The sequence below is a fragment of the Populus trichocarpa genome, chromosome 4, assembly GCF_000002775.5.
Source record: "Populus trichocarpa isolate Nisqually-1 chromosome 4, P.trichocarpa_v4.1, whole genome shotgun sequence".
NCBI lineage: Eukaryota > Viridiplantae > Streptophyta > Magnoliopsida > Malpighiales > Salicaceae > Populus > Populus trichocarpa.
In genome coordinates this window covers 19,357,979-19,381,354 of record NC_037288.2, presented here as the reverse complement: position 1 = coordinate 19,381,354, position 23,376 = coordinate 19,357,979, and the positions used below count along the sequence as shown (strand labels likewise).

The window sequence follows — 23,376 nt, the reverse complement described above, 5'->3', positions numbered from 1 at the left end:
TTTTAATTGATTTTCCCCCCTCAATTTCATCAATTATTATTGTGTTTGATTATGCTTTGTTTTGGTTTGCTATTTATTAGGTTATATTGGTCTCATAACCTGAGAATAGTGCTTAACGGGTTTTGTCGGGTTGATTTGACTAATTTTTTGTGTTATTTTTTTAATTTAAAAATTTACAAGTTTCATCATTCAATATTGGGTCTGATATGGTCGATTAAGAATTGAGGTTCATAATTTGTTTTAATTTGCTCTTTATAGGGTTATCTTAATTTCATTACCAAAGTCACATATTTGGCAGGTTAACCCGAGTTATATCAAGTTGTTGTTTTTTTCTTTCTATGAGATTATCTCGGTCTCATGACTTAACTCATGGGTTTGACGGATTGACTCAGGTCATTTTTTTTAATGTATTTTTCTAATTGATTTATTATTTTAATCTCATTCTTAAACATTGGACAAATATATTGGGTTGATTAAAAATTATGCTTCATAATATATTATGAATTATTTTTTATAGGGTTATCATAATCTCATAACTTCGGTAGCATGTTTAACATGTTAACCCAGGCTGACTAAAGTTAATACGATATGTTATTATCTTAATATTAAAAAAAGATGTCACCTTAATTTTTTTTATTTAAAAGTATATTTTTATGAGTTATTTGGATTGTTTTTGGATCCGCAAAGTCAACTGGGTCATATCATGTTAACTCTTACTTAATTAAAAATTATTTCTATTAAAAAAATATTAGCAATATCTAAATAATTTATATATATATATATATATAAAAAAAAAAAACTTGACCCTATCCACAATACACTGCGTGTCCATGATAAGTAAAACCTAAAAAAAAAACCTTGCGTGCAGCAATAAATTATTCCAGCAACCCTAACTAAAACAAAATTTGCTACCACCTCCTGAGATTGTAGCCTATAGACAGGGGACTTGTCCACTAGTAATATTAAGGGCAGGGATTTATCCACGGGCCAAGATCGGATAGATATTATATGCTTATTTTAGCGCCGTCTAAATTTAAATTTTGTATGATCTAAGTAAAAGGGCCATGCAAATAAGCCCACCGTCAAATGAACAGTCATTCTCGTTTGGTGGAGGGCATTGCGAATGACTACGCTATACCCCAAAGGGCTATTAATTTCATGGGATACCGTACTCTCAGTACCATTAATTGAAATAACTGGTGTTTTCACAAAATATGGTATTTTTTTTTTGTAGAAATAAGATTAGCGTTGTTTACAGTATTTTTAAAATATTATTTTAATATCAATTATAAAAGGAATTATTGTAGCAAATCAAAGAATATTATTTACTTTTGATCATGTTTTAGTAATTGAATTTCATTTGAAATTTAAATCAATATCCTCTAAGGGTTCAGACTAAAAAATAGATTTAACTCTTTGAATTGAATTTAATCCCAAAGGTTCCAAACAACTTAAAAGGAAAACTAAACTTTGAATTTTAGAGATGAAAATTAAAGCATGAAAAAAGAAGAAAAACATTAAAAATAAGGTGAGAGAAAATATGAAAGAATCTGGAAAAAAAAACTCAAATTTAAAACTCTTTTTTAATTTTTTTTATAGTGAATTTTTAAAAATAAAAAGTTGAATAATTAATAAGAATTAATTCTCACCGTTATCGATATTTGATTAGTCATCATAAATCAAGAATCAAATAAAAAATTAAATATAGAAAAATAAAGGGTTTTTAATAGAAAAATTAAAGGTTTTTTAAGATTAATTTTTTATTAATTTATAATTTATTTAGATTATATTAATTAAATAAATTTTCAATATATCTCTTTTGACGGTAGTTTGCAAAGGCAATATATTGTTGACTTTTTAAAGTTATATTTGTATAAAAACTATAAAACTATAGGGATGATGGTATAGCCATCTAATCTAATATAATCTACATAAATATTCGAACCGGCAAACTTTATCTGAATCAAAGTTGGCCCATCAAAAAAAGTGATTCCTTGTACTCAGGGAGGTGTTTTCTAGTTCTAAAAAGGAAGGAAATTCTATGATAAACTTTCCAACATCGTCCTGTTAAATCTGCACTGTCCTAGTCAGAATTGCCCCCACCTCATTACCGACATCTCATGTTTATCTAACGTATCGTATGAGGTTGTTTTTTTCAATTGTTTTTTTTTTAATATATTAAAAATATATATATATATATATTTTAAATCAATATATTAAAAAGTCTTAAAATAAAAAAAAATAAAAAACTTGATTGAACTACCAAACAAATGGTGTCTAAAATCTTAACACGGTGTGTAGTGGGCCTTCAACTCCATGTAATATGTGTTTTGTTAATGCCATGATTGATATTTTTAATATTATTTTTTAACTAAAAATATATTAAAATAATATATATATATATATATATATATTAACATATTAAAATTATTAAAAATTATCTAAAAAATATTTTGATATTTTTTATTAAAAAACTATTCAAACTTTCTTTTTTGAGGATAATAATCCTGAAATTTAAAAGCTAATTTTTCAAATTTCATTATTGAGCCGAGTTAATTTTTATAATAAATTTTATAACTGTATATTATTATTATTATTTATCTTTGCTTAACAAATGGAATACAAAAGACTCTAAGAGGCAATTGTGCTGCATGTATTTTTTTTTTCAGGTTTTAATTAACTCAAAATAAAATAATTTCTGGGAAATATGCTAACCTAGTCATGAACCGTTTACTAAAAATCGATCTGAGAAAGAATTCAAGCAGGATGTTAAAAGAGTTCGGAGAATATCCTCATTTCTTTTCACTACCCAGATTATTAAAACAAGAGAAAATTTGACTCGAAATGTTTCCGTTCTCCTGCATATATTAATAACTAACCGAAACTGCATGCCTTCGTTGCGGTTTCGGATAAGATTAAATATTCATTTATTTAAACTCCACTAGAAACATGGATTCTTGGACTCGGAATCGCATATTCTTGCAAGTCTGGCGGCGACAGGTTGCCGCTTCGATGTCAAATCTCCTCTGTTAATCTCACGTGACCTTTGGTGATACCCAAAGGCCACTTTACCACTTCATCCACTCCCATCTTTCCACGTGCCGTCCAAGTCATTTCTTCTTGTTTATCTTCCATGTCATGTCACTTTATTTTACCCGATTATTCCTCTGCTAATGCGAATCGCGTGTCTGCTAGCTCAGGTCAACCGCTCTATCTCGCTATCCTGGATTGACACGTGGCCTAGAATTCTTTCTAAAAGATTGTCCTGGTCATGGTTTATTTTATTAATACCAAATCTATATTCGCACGGCTCCTGAAATTATATTCGTATCAAATATAAATCTATCTAATTTATTATTATTATTATTAATTTAGGTGTTCGAAGCCGCTTACATGTAACTCGACTAATTTCACGGGCTCTCAAGTTAATAACTATGTAAACCTCCAATAATTTTAAAAAAATTTAAACTTATAATTATTGAAGAACAAATTAACATAAAATCTAACTAGTTAAAAAACAATTTAAATCTATCTACTCTTTATTAGGCGAGTTGTGTTTTAAAGCTTCATTTCAAGCTCTTAATTATTTCTATATTAATTATTAATCCACTCTATCGATAAGATTTATTAGTGATTTTGACTCTCAAGAACATTTATTTATAGCAACAACACACCCACGATTTGCATGTGTATCTTGCAATTCGTGACTGTGGTTGATTTTCCACATCTGATACCATTAACATGGAGCACCGTGTGATGATAACGTGCATCATGCTCGACGAGCAAGACATTGTAGCCCCCAAGATTATAAGGTAATTACCTTGTGAGACCATATTTTTTTAGCACACCTAGCTGTTAATTAAGAAATACCTCATTAAAATTACAATCGGTGTATTTTGGTTAAATCCTAAATTTATTTCTTAAAAATTATTAGTTTAAATATTATAAATTTTAGAATCACTTAAAATTTATATAATTATTAACTTCAGGATCTCGAGGGATTAGTCGAGACACGCATAAGTTGATCTAGACACCCACGATTAAAAAAAATTATATCTAATTAAATTTATTTTTTTGTTTGCTTGCTTCGTTCTCATCTTCTTTTTTCGTGCTATCAACTTGCTTGAAATAACATAAAATAGCAAAACTGTCAAATTTATTGCATATTTTATTGTGGTATCATTTTATTTTGAATTCAAGACAAACTACTCGATTTTTTTCAATACATAAGTTCGAGAGTAAATAATTATTCAAAAATAATTTAACCGTTACATTTTTTTAAAAAAAGTGTATATTTGGATTAGTATTTCCTAAAATTACAGCAAAGGAAACTTTATTAGTTTAATTATTTTGTTAATTCCCCATTTTTTCTTCGCTCTCTTTTTTTTTCACGTTACAAGCTAGCATCAACAGAGGAAAGAAAAGTGCTTTTAAGTAACTTCATCTAAGTACTGCTGGTCCAAAATCCACCTCTCCCATGAATCTCATTACTCAGCAGCACCTTCTTAGCTTTCTCCTTGGTCCATGTTCCTCGTGTTTCATGGCAAATACTTCGAGGGAGATTATGTTTCTTGATCAGAAAAAAGATCAAGATAACCATCAACATGCAATTACTCTTAACCCCCTTGACAAGCCCTTGCTCCAAGCATTGAGGAGTGCCATATTTTGGCTTTATCTTCGACATTCTTAGACAAACTGAAGTGGGTGCCGCATCTTCATGGAGTATTTCTACACTGATCGGTAGTATTGAAGTTGATCCTCATTTTTTTTTTTGTTAAAATTTATATATTTTTTATTTTAAATTATTTTTTTAAAATATTTTTAGAATATTTTGACATACAAACACTGATATCAAAAATAAATTTTAAAATATAAAAAATATTATTTTAATATATTTAAAAATAAAAAACATCTCTACCAACTCCCAACGCCCCTTCCTTATAAATCAAATAGGAAACATAAACCAAATATTTATGGACATTATGGTATTTCCAAGGTGAGCTTGTCCAGAATCAGCGGGACCCTTTGGATTTGCCTTTTTTGAACCTTTATAGATTAATAGGGGTGGAAATGGGCTTGTCTTCGTATGACACAAACATGGCATCTTCTTTTATTTTTTAATTAAATATTCAAACAATATCTTTTAGTTGGTCGAATTCATGCATTAAGATTAAAATTCATATAATAAAATTAAATAGTTTATAAAAAATATTGCTTTTCTAAAATTAAAACCTTTTTTTAACTCGTGCACTGCATTCAGTCCCAAAACATTCTGATTTAAATAGCATCAACGGAATGATTCCAAGTCAAAAAGATGGATTTAAAAAACAAAACAAAAAAAACGTTGTAAAGATGCATGGAAGTTGATGTAATGTACACACAGCATATAACTCTCCCCGCTAATATTTTATTTGGGGGAGGATAACGAGCGATGGTGCGCACTACGCCTCTAAACAACTTACATATTTAGAGAGCAGCGGAAGGAAAGCCAAAAACCCATCCAAACAAACTCACAACGCAGCCTCTCTCTCTTCAGCACCCACTATGAATCCATAATATTAGATTAATTAAACCTTAATCCTCTCTTAACCCTCCCCTTAATCTCCTCTTAAACCTACCTCCCTTTTTCTTTAACGTAAGAAGCGAAATAAATAAAAAAAATTCACAACTTCTCTCTCTGCATTTTGCTTTATTTATTGTTTTTTTTTTGTTGTTAAAATGGTGGTTATGGCGATGGAGGAGGGTGGTAGTGACGAGAGCTGCGGCAGCAGAGTGAACGAGAACACGAACACGAACACGACATTGTCTGATTCGGTGTTACAAGGAAGGCAACAACAGCAAAGGATGCAGCAGAAACTTGAGGTTTATAATGAGATTCTTCGTCGTCTTAAAGAATCTAATCACGAAGAAGCTAATCTACCTGGTTTTGATGATCAACTCTGGACTCACTTCAATCGCCTCCCTACCAGGTATGTGTGTGTGTGTTAGTTTCCGCACATGTACGTGCATCTATACGATATATGTGTATGTATGTGACTTGGTGTTGCCTCTTCGTTACGGAAATGAAAATTTTGAGTTTTTTTTTTAATTTGAATTATTAGTTTTTTCTGTCTTTTTTTTTTTAATCTTTTGGAGGACAATTCTGATTTTGGTACCTTTTGTGGTGTAGATATGCGTTAGATGTGAGTGTGGAGAGAGCAGAAGATGTGTTAACGCATAAGAGATTGCTGCGTTTGGCTCACGATCCTGCTAATCGACCGGCGATTGAAATTCGCCTTGTTCAGGTAACGTCTATTTACTGATTTGTTATGTTTTTTATATTAATTACCGATGCTTCTTGATATTAATTTGTGAAGATTTGATTATGAATAGAATTTGCGATTGATTAGGCTGTAGATTTTAAGACTACGCGAGGATGTGTTCATGATACAAGTTTTCGGCAGGTGTTTTTAGGTTTTGAAGGATCCTATCTTTTGTGGAGAATTTGGAGTTCGAAGTTTTGTGTTTTTGTGTTCATCAAAATTGATTTTTTGTTCCACATTGTTGATGTAGAAGTAAATGTGATATAACTATAAATATACGAGTATAATACTGGTTTAGTTACTAGCCATGAAAGGAATCTTCTGTAAACATGTCTTTGAATGAGTGCTGCACTTCACACTGTGAGGCTGGTTTGATCTGTTTGAGTTCAATAAACGCAGCTGAATTTCTGTCAAATGTGGATTACAAACCTCGTTTGCATTTGCTATCTTCTTTTCTTGCATTGAGTCTTGTAAACTTTTTAATTTATCAAGTGCAATCAACTGCATCTCCCACATGCAGGTTCATCCTACTTCTGATGACAATTCTGTTGACTCCAGCCTTCAAGACTCTCCTAGTAAAGAAGCAGCTCAAAGAAAGAAGTATGCTGTTGAGATCATTATCTGTCCTAGAATCCTCTTAATCCATGCATATTGTGATTTTGACGACTCCAATCAATAAGTTTCATTAATATTGCTGACATTTTTATCTTGTTTTCAATTGTCAGCATGCATCCACCGCCAGCCTTTGGTTCATCACCTAATCTTGAAGCACTGGCACTTGAAGCAAATAAATTTGATGATCAAGATGGTGATAATTCTGTGTGTGCTGATTCAAAGTTCTTCAGGTAATTCTCTCATTCAAAATGCTATTGTAGTAGAGTTAACTTGATTCCAATAAGGATCTATCTGGGGTTTTTTCCCTTTTGTTAGTTCACTTTCACCTTTTCTTTTGAAAAGTTTTAACAAAGATCATTTTTGTATTAATCATTGTCCTTAATCGACAGACTTGAGTAAAAATCAGAATTCAGATGAGTTTTTAATCCTTGAATATGGTAGAGTAGTGGGTTCTCTTTGTATATGAGATCCTATATTTGAAATGGCGCTCAATCTGATTGAGCATGCCATTGATTATGCACTTTTCTAAACATATATACATGCATGCAAATATTCATATACATGATTTACTAGATTTGGATGGTGAAGTTTACACTATTTTTCTTGTTGGCAATGATATTGTAGGCCCATGCATGAAATTACCTTTTCAACTGAGGACAAGCCAAAACTCCTGAGTCAGGTAAGATAAGCATGCTTGTTGAAGTAAGCCAAGCTCATTTTATTTCTCAATCATTGTTTCAATTTGCTGGGGAAAATCTTCGTTTATTCTGCTGCTTCTTTCAATTTGGAGGCTGTTTTGGTATTCAATTTGGAAGAACTGCAAACAAATTTTAGGATTCGTTTTGAGCTTTATTCCACCAGCTGGTAGCATGCATTTTACTGGCTAGTAAATTGCATGAATAACTGACATTTTATGTTAGCAGGAAGTCTGTGATAGTGTCTGATACTGCTAAAATAAACATTTAACCATTGGTTTAATGTATTTGTCGTTTATTGTGCTTCTAGTTATTTATGAGGTCGTCATTGATGTTTAGCGAATTTACAGCTGACTTCCTTACTCGCTGACATTGGGTTGAACATCCAAGAAGCGCACGCATTTTCGACAGTTGATGGCTACTCCTTGGATGTATTTGTTGTTGATGGTTGGCCATATGAGGTACTTTCCATACACACCTTTTATTACATAAGGCTTCCATTAATCAGGAACATATTTGAAATACACAACGAACTTGATCGATTAACAGACTGTTCATAATTTTCAGGAAACGGAGCAGCTCAGAGAAGCGTTGGCAAAGGAAGTTTCCAAGATTGAGGTAATTCCCTGACTTGATTTGTAGTGATCGCAAGTGTCTTCTTATGGAGTTTGCAGCTTATAATAAATCTGGGTTTCTCTCACTCACAATGCTCACTGTTGAATGTGATGTTCTACAAGAGTTTTTATGAATTTATTTGTAGTTGAATTGATTATATTTCCAGTCTCTTGATTTTCTTGTTTCTTGTTTAGTGGAGATGTCATATTATTTGATGAGGATCAGGCAAGCTTTGCATGACCCTGCAAGCAGAATATTCTCTTCTAACCAATGGTCTATTTGCTAAAATGGTCCTCTCAAATTGAAGTTAATTATATCTAAAGCCAGTGAATGGGGCGGGATGCAATGAAATGTTTTATAAATTGCTTTCCAATAATTGATGTAATTTCCTTCATCCAGTTTCAGATCTTTTTACCATTTGGTTATTTTATGGGGTTGAGGAGGGGCTGCTGTAGGTAGAAATAAAACTTAGTCACAAGTTAATTAGTGATAAGAAAACGAAAAAAGGAGTTCAATTCAGGAATTCCAATTAGCAACTCTTATAGTACTGGAAATGGGCAAGAGTAGACCAGGATTGCAATAGACTAGGTCATGTATTGAATAAGAATTTATCCCGATGATTAAGTTGTCTGTTAGGAACCTTGTTTTGTTGACATGTATTTTTTATCTCCATCATTTTAAAATTGTTTCATCTATTTCTTCCACGAGCAACCTCCTCAAATTAGATGATATGCCTTGTATATGACAGGCATAACGCTACTAGCAATGTTTTGAATATGGTAGAACACATGTGACTGAATTTACTTCAGGAATAATTCACCATAGGTTGCTGATGGGTACCATTTTGAAGTTCTCAGATTTTGCTTCTGCTTATTCTTTAGTTTTCCAATGCAATAAGATAATTGATAATGTCTAGTTTATGCCATAATCTCTTCACCACATCAATTGACTAGAACCTATTCATGTTTTTCCTTTTGCGGTTTCATTCATTATGTCTTGTTTCGATATGCATTCCAATTTACTTTAAATGTGTTTGCAGGATCACGAGCAATTTAGGATCAAATGCGATACTAATCATGTTGCAATACCCAATGACGGGACTGATGTGTGGGAAATTGATCCTAAATATTTGAAGTTTGAGAACAAAGTTGCCTCTGGATCATATGGTGATCTGTAAGTTAACTGTCTTTTAGATACAATTTCTGTTGAAGTTTGGATTTTTATTCAACTGTTCCATCCTATTTGCTTAGGTACAAAGGTACATACTGTAGTCAGGAAGTGGCTATCAAAATTCTCAAGCCTGAGCGAGTAAATTCAGACTTGCAGAAAGAATTCGCCCAAGAAGTTTACATAATGAGGTCTGGCACAACGTCTTCAGCTACATAGTTTTTCTACAACTGATCTAGGCTGTTTCTCGGGTTTGGTTTTTAATTTCCTTGTTTTTACATATTCTTTGAACTTGTAGGAAAGTTCGACATAAGAATGTCGTACAATTTATCGGTGCATGCACCAAGCCTCCAAGTTTGTGCATTGTAACAGGTAAATGCCAACGAGTTTTGAAACATTTGTTATGCTTATTTATTCCTCGTATGAATTTCTTTCTTTTTTTCCCTTTAATTTTTCATCTCCCATTCAACATTTTGTATCTTAATTTTTCTTTTCTTGTTAAATAGAATTCATGCACGGAGGAAGTGTCTATGACTACCTACACAAGCAGAGGGGTGTTTTTAAGCTGCCAAATTTACTTAAAGTAGCAATAGATGTTTCTAAAGGAATGGATTACTTGCACCAAAATAATATAATCCATAGGGATTTGAAGGGTGCAAATCTTCTCATGGATGAAAATGAAGTAAGATTCTTCTTTACCATATTTAATTTTTTCAGCAAGTAGCTTCAGCGATGTTTTTTACCTAGTCTTTTTCATCCTCCTCCACGTCTTCTAATCTCATCATGATCACTGAGGAAGATAAATCAAATTCAACTGAAGCTTTGTACCATATGTGTATCTATAAGAAACATCTGTTCATTTCATTTCAGGTAGTCAAGGTTGCTGATTTTGGTGTTGCCAGAGTGAAAGCTCAGACTGGAATTATGACCGCGGAAACTGGGACCTATAGATGGATGGCTCCTGAGGTGCGCCTTTGTTTTCATTACACCTTCTTCTGAAAGTGTTCCCAGCTTTACCAATATCCTCCTCAGTACTAGTGTGCAAACTATCTAGACATTAATCTTAGTGTTTAATTTGCTTATTGCTGTCACCGAGAGAGATCACTTGTTTACCATTGTTAAATAAACCATAACTTTACCCTCCCCTCCCCCATGATTCTTGTTGAAACTTGGATGCATCATTAGTTGTGCTGGTGGTAACCACCATGCATCTTCGAAATGGTTCATCTCGCCATTTTCTTACAAATTTTATCTTGCATTGAAGGTCATTGAGCACAAGCCGTATGACCATAAGGCTGACGTATTTAGTTTTGGGATCGTGTTATGGGAGTTGTTAACTGGGAAGGTACTGCTGGTCATTTGGTATAATATCCCCTCTCTTTTCAGTAAGTTTCTGATCTTGCAAATTGATCATTTTTACATATTTGGCTTCCCAGATTCCGTATGAATACTTAACCCCTTTACAAGCAGCTGTTGGAGTGGTTCAAAAGGTAAAAATCATTTTCAACAAGCATTTTCTCCCCTATATATTTCATATGATGAGTCCATGATCATAAGAATTTGTGTGGTGCTTTTCATTCACGTGGTTTCAGGGTCTACGGCCTACCATACCCAAGAATACTCAACCAAAGCTTGCCGAACTGCTAGAAAAATGCTGGCAACAGGATCCAGCTCTAAGGCCTGACTTCTCGGAGATTATAGAGATCCTGCAACAAATAGCAAAAGAGGTATTTAGCAATTCTGGTTTCTGCTACAAATGGCTTTATATATCATATATGTTTCTGTAGATGTTCATCACAAGCACTAAGACTTGCAAGTTTTTATAGCAGGTTGGGGATTGTGGTGAATGGCGCAAGGAGAAATCGTCTGGCCGATTTCTATCTGTGCTCAGGAGGAAGTAAAGGGAAGTCTCGCGGATGCTCATAACCTGAACAACCAGCTAATCGAACCAACCATTTTCCATCCTTCTCATTACTGTACACTATTTTTATTTGTCATGCCGATCATCATCAAGACATTAATTACAATATGTGTATGTATGTGACTTGGTGTTGCCTCTTCGTTACGGAAATGAAAATTTTGAGTTTTTTTTTTTTTTTAATTTGAATTATTAGTTTTTTCTGTCTTTTTATTTTTATCTTTTGGAGGACAATTCTGATTTTGATACCTTTTGTGGTGTAGATATGCCTTAGATGTGAGTGTGGAGAGAGCAGAAGATGTGTTAACGCATAAGAGATTGCTGCGTTTGGCTCACGATCCTGCTAATCGACCGGCGATTGAAATTCGCCTTGTTCAGGTAACGTCTATTTACTGATTTGTTATGTTTTTTATATTAATTACCGATGCTTCTTGATATTAATTTGTGAAGATTTGATTATGAATAGAATTTGCGATTGATTAGGCTGTAGATTTTAAGACTACGCGAGGATGTGTTCATGATACAAGTTTTCGGCAGGTGTTTTTAGGTTTTGAAGGATCCTATCTTTTGTGGAGAATTTGGAGTTCGAAGTTTTGTGTTTTTGTGTTCATCAAAATTGATTTTTTGTTCCACATTGTTGATGTAGAAGTAAATGTGATATAACTATAAATATACGAGTATAATACTGGTTTAGTTACTAGCCATGAAAGGAATCTTCTGTAAACATGTCTTTGAATGAGTGCTGCACTTCACACTGTGAGGCTGGTTTGATCTGTTTGAGTTCAATAAACGCAGCTGAATTTCTGTCAAATGTGGATTACAAACCTCGTTTGCATTTGCTATCTTCTTTTCTTGCATTGAGTCTTGTAAACTTTTTAATTTATCAAGTGCAATCAACTGCATCTCCCACATGCAGGTTCATCCTACTTCTGATGACAATTCTGTTGACTCCAGCCTTCAAGACTCTCCTAGTAAAGAAGCAGCTCAAAGAAAGAAGCATGATGTTGAGATCATTATCTGTCCTAGAATCCTCTTAATCCATGCATATTGTGATTTTGACGACTCCAATCAATAAGTTTCATTAATATTGCTGACATTTTTATCTTGTTTTCAATTGTCAGCATGCATCCACCGCCAGCCTTTGGTTCATCACCTAATCTTGAAGCACTGGCACTTGAAGCAAATAAATTTGATGATCAAGATGGTGATAATTCTGTGTGTGCTGATTCAAAGTTCTTCAGGTAATTCTCTCATTCAAAATGCTATTGTAGTAGAGTTAACTTGATTCCAATAAGGATCTATCTGGGGTTTTTTCCCTTTTGTTAGTTCACTTTCACCTTTTCTTTTGAAAAGTTTTAACAAAGATCATTTTTGTATTAATCATTGTCCTTAATCGACAGACTTGAGTAAAAATCAGAATTCAGATGAGTTTTTAATCCTTGAATATGGTAGAGTAGTGGGTTCTCTTTGTATATGAGATCCTATATTTGAAATGGCGCTCAATCTGATTGAGCATGCCATTGATTATGCACTTTTCTAAACATATATACATGCATGCAAATATTCATATACATGGTTTACTAGATTTGGATGGTGAAGTTTACACTATTTTTCTTGTTGGCAATGATATTGTAGGCCCATGCATGAAATTACTTTTTCAACTGAGGACAAGCCAAAACTCCTGAGTCAGGTAAGATAAGCATGCTTGTTGAAGTAAGCCAAGCTCATTTTATTTCTCAATCATTGTTTCAATTTGCTGGGGAAAATCTTCGTTTATTCTGCTGCTTCTTTCAATTTGGAGGCTGTTTTGGTATTCAATTTGGAAGAACTGCAAACAAATTTTAGGATTCGTTTTGAGCTTTATTCCACCAGCTGGTAGCATGCATTTTACTGGCTAGTAAATTGCATGAATAACTGACATTTTATGTTAGCAGGAAGTCTGTGATAGTGTCTGATACTGCTAAAATAAACATTTAACCATTGGTTTAATGTATTTGTCGTTTATTGTGCTTCTAGTTATTTATGAGGTCATTGTTGTTTCGCGAATTTACAGCTGGCTGACTTAGTTGCTGACATTGGGTTGAACATCCAAGAAGCGCACGCATTTTCGACAGTTGATGGCTACTCCTTGGATGTATTTGTTGTTGATGGTTGGCCATATGAGGTACTTGCCATACACACCTTTTATTACATAAGGCTTCCATTAATCAGGAACATATTTGAAATACACAACGAACTTGATCGATTAACAGACTGTTCATAATTTTCAGGAAACGGAGCAGCTCAGAGAAGCGTTGGCAAAGGAAGTTTCCAAGATTGAGGTAATTCCCTGACTTGATTTGTAGTGATCGCAAGTGTCTTCTTATGGAGTTTGCAGCTTATAATAAATCTGGGTTTCTCTCACTCACAATGCTCACTGTTGAATGTGATGTTCTACAAGAGTTTTTATGAATTTATTTGTAGTTGAATTGATTATATTTCCAGTCTCTTGATTTTCTTGTTTCTTGTTTAGTGGAGATGTCATATTATTTGATGAGGATCAGGCAAGCTTTGCATGACCCTGCAAGCAGAATATTCTCTTCTAACCAATGGTCTATTTGCTAAAATGGTCCTCTCAAATTGAAGTTAATTATATCTAAAGCCAGTGAATGGGGCGGGATGCAATGAAATGTTTTATAAATTGCTTTCCAATAATTGATGTAATTTCCTTCATCCAGTTTCAGATCTTTTTACCATTTGGTTATTTTATGGGGTTGAGGAGGGGCTGCTGTAGGTAGAAATAAAACTTAGTCACATGTTAATTAGTGATAAGAAAACGAAAAAAGGAGTTCAATTCAGGAATTCCAATTAGCAACTCTTATAGTACTGGAAATGGGCAAGAGTAGACCAGGATTGCAATAGACTAGGTCATGTATTGAATAAGAATTTATCCCGATGATTAAGTTGTCTGTTAGGAACCTTGTTTTGTTGACATGTATTTTTTATCTTCATCATTTTAAAATTGTTTCATCTATTTCTTCCACGAGCAACCTCCTCAAATTAGATGATATGCCTTGTATATGACAGGCATAACGCTACTAGCAATGTTTTGAATATGGTAGAACACATGTGACTGAATTTACTTCAGGAATAATTCACCATAGGTTGCTGATGGGTACCATTTTGAAGTTCTCAGATTTTGCTTCTGCTTATTCTTTAGTTTTCCAATGCAATAAGATAATTGATAATGTCTAGTTTATGCCATAATCTCTTCACCACATCAATTGACTAGAACCTATTCATGTTTTTCCTTGTGCGGTTTCATTCATTATGTCTTGTTTCGATATGCATTCCAATTTACTTTAAATGTGTTTGCAGGATCGCGAGCAATTTAGGATCAAATACGAAACTAATCATGTTGCAATACCCAATGACGGGACTGATGTGTGGGAAATTGATCCTAAATATTTGAAGTTTGAGAACAAAGTTGCCTCTGGATCATACGGTGATCTGTAAGTTGACTGTCTTTTAGATACAATTTCTGTTGATGTTTGGATTTTTATTCAACTGTTCCATCCTATTTGCTTAGGTACAAAGGTACATACTGTAGTCAGGAAGTGGCTATCAAAATTCTCAAGCCTGAGCGAGTAAATTCAGACTTGCAGAAAGAATTCGCCCAAGAAGTTTACATAATGAGGTCTGGCACAACGTCTTCAGCTACATAGTTTTTGTACAACTCTAGGCTGTTTCTTGGGTTTGGTTTTTAATTTCCTTGTTTTTACATATTCTTTGAACTTGTAGGAAAGTTCGACATAAGAATGTCGTACAATTTATCGGTGCATGCACCAAGCCTCCAAGTTTGTGCATTGTAACAGGTAAATGCCGACGAGTTTTGAAACATTTGTTATGCTTATTTATTCCTCGTATGAATTTCTTTCTTTTTTTCCCTTTAATTTTTCATCTCCCATTCAACATTTTGTATCTTAATTTTTCTTTTCTTGTTAAATAGAATTCATGCACGGAGGAAGTGTCTATGACTACCTACACAAGCAGAGGGGTGTTTTTAAGCTGCCAAATTTACTTAAAGTAGCAATAGATGTTTCTAAAGGAATGGATTACTTGCACCAAAATAATATAATCCATAGGGATTTGAAGGGTGCAAATCTTCTCATGGATGAAAATGAAGTAAGATTCTTCTTTACCATATTTAATTTTTTCAGCAAGTAGCTTCAGCGATGTTTTTTACCTAGTCTTTTTCATCCTCCTCCACGTCTTCTACTCTCATCATGATCACTGAGGAAGATAAATCAAATTCAACTGAAGCTTTGTACCATATGTGTATCTATAAGAAACTTCTGTTCATTTCATTTCAGGTAGTCAAGGTTGCTGATTTTGGTGTTGCCAGAGTGAAAGCTCAGACTGGAATTATGACTGCGGAAACTGGGACCTATAGATGGATGGCTCCTGAGGTGCGCCTTTGTTTTCATTACACCTTCTTCTGAAAGTGTTCCCAGCTTTACCAATATCCTCCCCAGTACTAGTGTGCAAACTATCTTGACATTAATCTTAGTGTTTAATTTGCTTCTTGCTGTCACTGAGAGAGATCACTTGTTTACCATTGTTATATAAACCATAGCTTTACTCTCCCCTCCCCCATGATTCTTGTTGAAACTTGGATGCATCATTAGTTGTGCTGGTGGTAACCACCATGCATCTTCTAAATGGTTCATCTCGCCATTTTCTTACAACTTTTATCTTGCATTGAAGGTCATTGAGCACAAGCCGTATGACCATAAGGCTGACGTATTTAGTTTTGGGATCGTGTTATGGGAGTTGTTAACTGGAAAGGTACTGCTGGTCATTTTGGTATAATATCCCCTCTCTTTTCAGTAAGTTAATTTCTGATCTTGCAAATTGATCATTTTTGCATATTTGGCTTCCCAGATTCCATATGAATACTTAACCCCTTTACAAGCAGCTGTTGGAGTGGTTCAAAAGGTAAAATTCATTTTCAACAAGCATTTTTTCCCCCTATTTCGTATGATGAGTCCATGATTATAAGAATTTGTGTGGTGCTTTTCATTCACGTGGTTTCAGGGTCTACGGCCTACCATACCCAAGAATACTCAACCAAAGCTTGCCGAACTGCTAGAAAAATGCTGGCAACAGGATCCAGCTCTAAGGCCTGACTTCTCGGAGATTATAGAGATCCTGCAACAAATAGCAAAAGAGGTATTTAGCAATTCTGGTTTCTGCTACAAATGGCTTTATATATCATATATGTTTCTGTAGATGTTCATCACAAGCACTAAGACTTGCAAGTTTTTATAGCAGGTTGGGGATTGTGGTGAATGGCGCAAGGAGAAATCGTCTGGCCGATTTCTATCTGTGCTCAGGAGGAAGTAAAGGGAAGTCTTGCGGATGCTCATAACCTGAACAACCAGCTAATCGAACCAACCATTTTCCATCCTTCTCATTACTGTACGCTATTTTATTTGTCATGCGGATCATCATCAAGCCATTAATTACACACACACACACACACCCCTTTGTTCATTTTTGGACCAATCGCTCCCAAATTATTCCACCTATATATTTAAGTTGTGGAGAGTTGCAATCTTTTGGCGCGCCTTTCAAATGAGATATCAATGTCTGCTTAAAAATCATGTAACTCTAGCAGCTCCTCGTTTCAAAGATTTGGGGGGAAAAAAAGGAGTAGGAGGAGGAGGAGAAAATGTGGTTTTGACTGTAATAGACTTTTGATCTCCGGGAGCTGTAATCTGTAACGTGTTATATTGAGAGAGCTTATTTCTGCTTTTTATTGTTGATGTTCCCTTGTATTGCGTTGAGTTAAAGAGTTTTTTTTTTTTTGTTTTCCTTTTTGGTGTTGGAATTTTAAATAGGAGGGAAAATGCCACCATCTTGAAAACAAGATTGGTGAAAAGTGTCATTTTTTATTTCAAGAGATTTTAAATTCGAATATCTCCTTCGTAATTAAAAGAAAACAATTCTGTTGATTTAGAATGACATGATTGTGTAATTTATATGATTTGAGTTATGAAAGGTACATCAGGTGCGGAAGTCCACCATTGACTTCCACTTCTATTTCTCCTTCAAACACTGAGAGGCGATGGTGGACTTCCGCACCTGATGTACTTTTATTCTATGGAATGGAGAAAATTATCTGTATAGAGGGGTTGGAGTTGAGAAAAAAAAAAAGCCAAGGTGAAAGCTGACATTAACAACTATTGCTGGTCTCTTGTGGATTTTATTGGTGAAACAAATACTTTGCCTTTTCTTCAAGAGTAGTACCATCATCTTTCCAGGTATGTTCCTTTTTTTTTGTTCTTAACACTTCAGCTTGCTTCCATGAATTCATTCCACTTATGGGTGTTTTTGTTTGTATAAAAAGAAGAATGACGAGAGAATGGGATTGATTTCTTTTTACTATTGCAATGATTTTTGAAGAGATGTTTAGAAAAAGTTACAATTTGATTGATCTAAGCATGCATCCTGTTTGTTTCAAGTTGCAGTAGTTTCTTTGCTCTTCCTTCTTTCCTTCCACGCCTCTACTTGCTGCGTGAATTTGTGTTTAGGGATTAGGGTCAATAAAAGAGTTGAGCTTTAGGTGGATCTGGGTTTTGTATGATAATGGGCTAATGTGCGTCTTCTTTTGGATCGTTTGGCTTCTAATTTGGGCCACATGTGATGGGCTATAGGCTAACGGGGCTGTGGGTTAGTGTTTTTAGGTTTCAATGTACACTAGGCTGGGCTTAGGCTTTCCTTGATAAATGTTCATGGGTTTTCAGCTATGGTTTTGATTATTTGAGCTGCGTTCATGGGTTTGAAGGGTTAGGGTCAAGCGTACTCACGTTCAAGAGGGAAAAAAAAATAATCAAATTTTATGTTAGGTTTTTCGGTGTGCATTAGGAATTATGTACAAGTCTTTAAAAAAAAAATTATTTTTGTATATTCTATCATTATAAAAAAGAAGAAGAAGCATTTGTCTTAAAAAAAAAAAGGAAAAGAAAAGAAGGCAAAAATATATATATTTTTATATATTTTAGCATTTTATAAAAATACTTGTAGTAGCATAAAAATCTAAAATAAAAAAATGTTTTTGTTTTATGTTAGCATCTGAATAAAAATATTCTTATCTTATTTTTTAAAAAAAATCTTTGTGCATGTATATTTGAATTTAATCACTAGTTTATTAGACCCATTAAGATTTTGTCACAACCAAAAGGCTCATAAGACTAATATACCAAGAGTTTAATCTATTATGATGAACTCACTTTCACCCTATAAGTAAATAAACCATAGCTGTATAGGATAACAAACTATTAGCAATTAAGACAAGATTGATAATACAATCTACTTTAGATATGATGTTTTAGGGATGGTATTAATTGGCAACTCCATTTCATCACCATAATATTAGGTGATAATTTTATTTCATAAGTTTAAAAAATTTCCCAAAGAACCCACCCAACAAGTGTTCTCTACGAGAGTTAGTTTGCACAAATAATCATGATTCGTAACTCCATTCATTAACTAAATATATATTATGCTTAATCTAGAACTAGAGAAAAATCACAAGGAAAAAAAGAGTTAGTGAAAGTTACTATAATTGATTGGCTCAACAAAATATCTTATCTTCTTCAAGTATAAAGTTGGAAGGTTGTTTTCACAAGCAAGTTCATATTTTTTTGTGGCTATAGCTTCTGGGATCGGTGTTTAATCAAAAAATATATATTATATTAGGTGTTTTGTAAGATAGTTAATTGCAAGTTTTAACAAACATCCATATGATTTCGACTATCATCAAAATTCAGATAGTTAAGGCATACAAAATTAACATATTACGTAAATAAACAAGTATTTATATCAACGACCGAACTGATATGAAGAATCGATGCTGCAAATATTCGATGGATCTCTTAAACTTGTTGGATTAGCCAAATTGATCTTATCATCATTTGATGTCTGTTGTGGAACGAGAAAAGGCTTAGGAGACATTTGTAGAGATTCAATATCTGCTTCAAGCATTTGTACAACTCTGTGCATCGAGGGACGATCAATAGGCTTCAATTGTATGCACCATAATGCCACTATAATCATCTTTTTTTATTGTGTTCTTTTCCTGCTCTATCACTTGATCTTCAAGTATATCCTTTCTTTCATTAACCTGGTCATAAATCCATGAAGGGAAGTACTTCTGACTAGAATGATTTGCCAATGCATTCAGATTTTTCATTCTCCCAACCATTTCCATCAACAACATCCCAAAACTATAGACATCGGCTTTGTAAGAGACGCCTCCAATGCTTTTGTAAAATAACTCAGGAGCCATGTATCCCATCGTTCCTCTAGCCATAGTAAGGGACACAACGCTATCATTAGTTGGATACAATTTTGCTAGTCCAAAATCTAAGACTTTTGGAGTGAAATTTTCATCGAGAAGAATGTTGTGAGGTTTGATGTCAAAATGCAAAATCTACATGTCACAACCTTGATGTAGATATTCAATGCCACGAGCCACTCCAAGAGAAATTTCATATATTTTCTGGTTGCTCAGCAGTATGCTACCTTGCCTAGAAAAAATATATTTTTCAAGAGATTCATTAGGCATGAACTCATATATAAGAGCACGCTTCGAGCCTTCAACAGTAAAGCCTATGAGTTGCACCATATTGCAATGGTAAATTTTTCCAATGGTGGCAACTTCATTGATAAATTCTCGCTCATTAGCTTTTTCTCTGTGCAAAATTTTTACAGCCGCAAAACGACCACTACGAAGCTTTCCTTTATACACCGAGTCATAACCTCCTTCACCTAACTTGTCATTGAATCCGTGAGTTATCTTCTTAATCTCCGAGTAAGAGCACCTTATAAGCGTGAGATTATGATCATGACTTTGCAAGAATTCTTCAATGTTACCATATATTGATAAATGCCTTCTTCGCCATTTGTAGATCAATAAGGTTATGAGACATGGAAGCCCATAAAGGAATAATAATGTATGATATATCTCTGCATATAGACATTATAAGAACATTAATCAATTATAGAAATATATTATTTGTTATTAGATTGCCATGTAAATACTTTTTTTCTAAATGAAATTATGATTCTTAATTTAAATATATATCCACAAAAGCATCAAATTTTTTCAAATTTGAAATTCTTATCAGCAAATAATATTTAACTAAGATTCCAATGATTTTAGGGAAAATGCAAAACATAAAAACATTAAAAAATATATATTGATTTTTTCTTGCCTATATATGTTGTTTTCAGATTTTGTCATTTTATTCATTACCTTATAAAATATCTCTCTTTATTTGTTAGAGCTGTAATTAAAATGAGTCCACAAACTTTAATTCATTTTTTAATTCCATCCTAATCCTCTAATTTTAAACTTAGAGCTCTAATAAACAATGAAATAATTGTATATTCCAAACCTCTATTTTTGATATTCTTTAATATTATTTTTTTATTCATACAGTCCCTTTACTCTATATATTTTTTAATATCATCCCTCTATTGTGATTTGACCAATATTTCCATTAAATGTCAACGCATGCCAAGAATATAGAATTTTACACCTATAATTTTAAAAAAGGAATAATTAAAAAATGTATAAAATCAACAATTGAGAACTATTAGAAAAAAATTCAAAATTCAAATAAATTTTAAGTTTGATTTTTTTTTCCTAATGTTTCCCATTTGTCATTTTTTATAATTTGTTTTATCTTTTTTTTTACACTTCTTCATATTTAATGGAAAAATTGACATTGATTGCAAGAAAATAAGTAATTAGAGTTGAATTGAGAAATTTAGATTTGAAAGACTTATTTTTAACAATTTAAATGATGAAAATAAGCAAAAGGTAATGCATGGATGAAACCATTGAAGTACCAAAACTTAGAGATAATATCGCCCTTAATGGTTTTGCATCTTAATACATACATTTAATGAGAAAGAGAGAATACTTACCGATGAGCACAAGTAGTGTTGATACGATTCAGCCTTGTGATACGACCCAAGTAACGTCAGATTCAGATTTTGGCATAAAAAACGCAACAATCCAGGTTTACGGCAACAATTATAATTCTCAATCCGACCGTTGGATAGGGTTAAAATGTTTTGTGGACTCGCCAGACATGTTTTCCTACTATGAGTTAAAATTTCAGATCAATCGGACTTTGGGAAGGCACCGCAATACTGGTCAACAGAGGTTGTATGAATTTTGTTATTTATTTCCATTTGACTTGTGGACTTCCTATTTGGTTAGGATTCTTTTCCTACAAGGATGTGGCAGCTGGTTTTGGGAATTTCCCAGTTCCACTAGGATCTTTAATGAGCTGCAGTATAATCTCCAAGTGTGGCAATGATTCATTAATGTTTTAGAATCATTTTCTTATAAGGATTCCGTATTCACCCTAGCTACACAAGGAAAGAAAAGCTAGTGGTATTTAATGACAAATTAGCTATTTTTATTACTTTCTTTCATGTTTGGGCTTAATTAAAACTTTGTTTTGAGCTAGGATCCAAGGCTTGTTTGGATCAGGTTATGGTCTTTTTAGTTTAGTGTTTTTGGGTCAGTTTTGTATATAGGTCAATTCAGCCCACAAGGGTAGATCCATTAGGGTTACTTTTACGAACTATTTAAACACATGTAACCTAAATTTCGGCACTTTTGATGATTATTACTTTTAGATTTTTTCAGTTTTAACGTGTGAGAGTGATTCTCGCATTCTTCAGTTCTTGAACGAACTAAATCTGACTTATCGAAGATTAACTGGCTTCATGGTGTCATTCTACTCATTCCAATAGTGTTGGTGCTTTGGGACAGGTTTCCATTGTGTCACACTTCTATCAGACATATTTCGGCTTTCTAGGATCAGATCTCAATCTTGATTGTGGGTTGCGTGACTACGTGATAACGAGGTTCGCATCAAGTGTAGTTTATACATCATATATATTTTAACAATCGTAAGATTCTTAATTAAATTATAATAACCTCTTATAAGGAAAATAAAATATTAAAAAAATCTCTATTTATTCCCAACATGCATTAAACTTTTTTAAAACCATCCCTTCAAGAAAAATTATTAAGGAATTTCGTATTGTAATAATTTTATGATGCTTCTAAACATATTAAGTATAATTATATAAATTAACACCAAATATTTAGATTAACTCTTTGAACCGAAACATCCATTTTTGTAAGAGGAAGATTGTAATTTAATAAGACATACATGAACTAATCCTCACCGTTTTCAAAAAAGTTGAATTCCAAATATCACAGTTGCCCTACAATAACAGAAAAAGAGCAAAGTAAATATGTGAAATATTGTAGGATATATATATATATATATATATATATAAGTGAAAAGGCTAGCATGAACGAAAATGTTAGTCTTTAAATCCTGTTGGATTTATATGTTTTGTTTTCATATATCACAATTCACAGATAAATTTATCCAGTTACCTTTTCGTTTTTTTATTAGTAGAATATTAGTATTCTTCTTAGAAAGTGTAATAATAAGATAAAATAAAGTAACTCTCGAGATCCGATATGCTATCCAATCGCCATCTATATTCACCAAAATAAAAGAAAAGGAAAAATGTATTGTCAGTGTCTTTTATTTTGGTATACAAAAAAATAAAGAAAATGCCTATGAGATATATTCTTTGTTACAAAATTAAAGAAAATGGCTATGTTTTTGCTATGGTGTGATTTTTTATATCACTGTTGATGTTCAAAATAAATATTTTCAATCGGCCATGAGTAATTGGGTTTAAATTGTAAGGCTTTTTTAGTTCAAGGACTAAGTTCATTAGGTTTAATTATTAGTTTTCTTAACTTTTCTAAAAAACCTTGATAATTCATTAGGTCTTTCTATTTTAAAATCATAAACTACTTTTCTAAAAAACCTTGATAAAATATATAGATTTGGGATGTAATTCTGAATTGATAAAAATGATGTTTTTTTCTTTAAAAAAAAAAACAAAAAACCTTAAGAAGGAATTGAATCTTCCAAATTTCTGTCAGAAATGGAAGGGCATAAAAAATAAA

General features: G+C 33.0%; 1 protein-coding gene across 20 annotated transcripts; it reads left to right on the top strand.

Moving 5' to 3' along the window:
• Positions 1–5,496: 5,496 nt before the first annotated feature.
• On the top strand, positions 5,497–17,119 carry LOC18097918 (serine/threonine-protein kinase STY46). Of its 20 annotated transcripts, none has more exons than XM_052452183.1 (16): positions 5,497–5,969; positions 6,170–6,284; positions 6,823–6,902; positions 7,028–7,147; positions 7,542–7,596; positions 13,366–13,476; positions 13,583–13,633; positions 14,670–14,803; positions 14,881–14,988; positions 15,093–15,166; positions 15,301–15,476; positions 15,665–15,760; positions 16,059–16,139; positions 16,236–16,289; positions 16,389–16,523; positions 16,623–17,119. In XM_052452183.1, the coding sequence occupies exons 1-16, from the start codon at positions 5,719–5,721 to the stop codon at positions 16,695–16,697; spliced, it is 1,716 nt and encodes a 571-aa protein (XP_052308143.1). In that variant the 5' UTR covers positions 5,497–5,718; the 3' UTR covers positions 16,698–17,119. The 20 variants fall into 20 exon arrangements, with proteins under 20 accessions (XP_052308143.1, XP_052308141.1, XP_052308145.1 ...); XM_052452181.1 differs by lacking the exon at positions 13,366–13,476 and adding an exon at positions 7,963–8,073; XM_052452185.1 differs by lacking the exons at positions 13,366–13,476; positions 13,583–13,633; positions 14,670–14,803; ... (6 more) ...; positions 16,389–16,523; positions 16,623–17,119 and adding exons at positions 7,963–8,073; positions 8,180–8,230; positions 9,267–9,400; ... (6 more) ...; positions 10,987–11,121; positions 11,221–11,409.
• Positions 17,120–23,376: the final 6,257 nt, after the last annotated feature.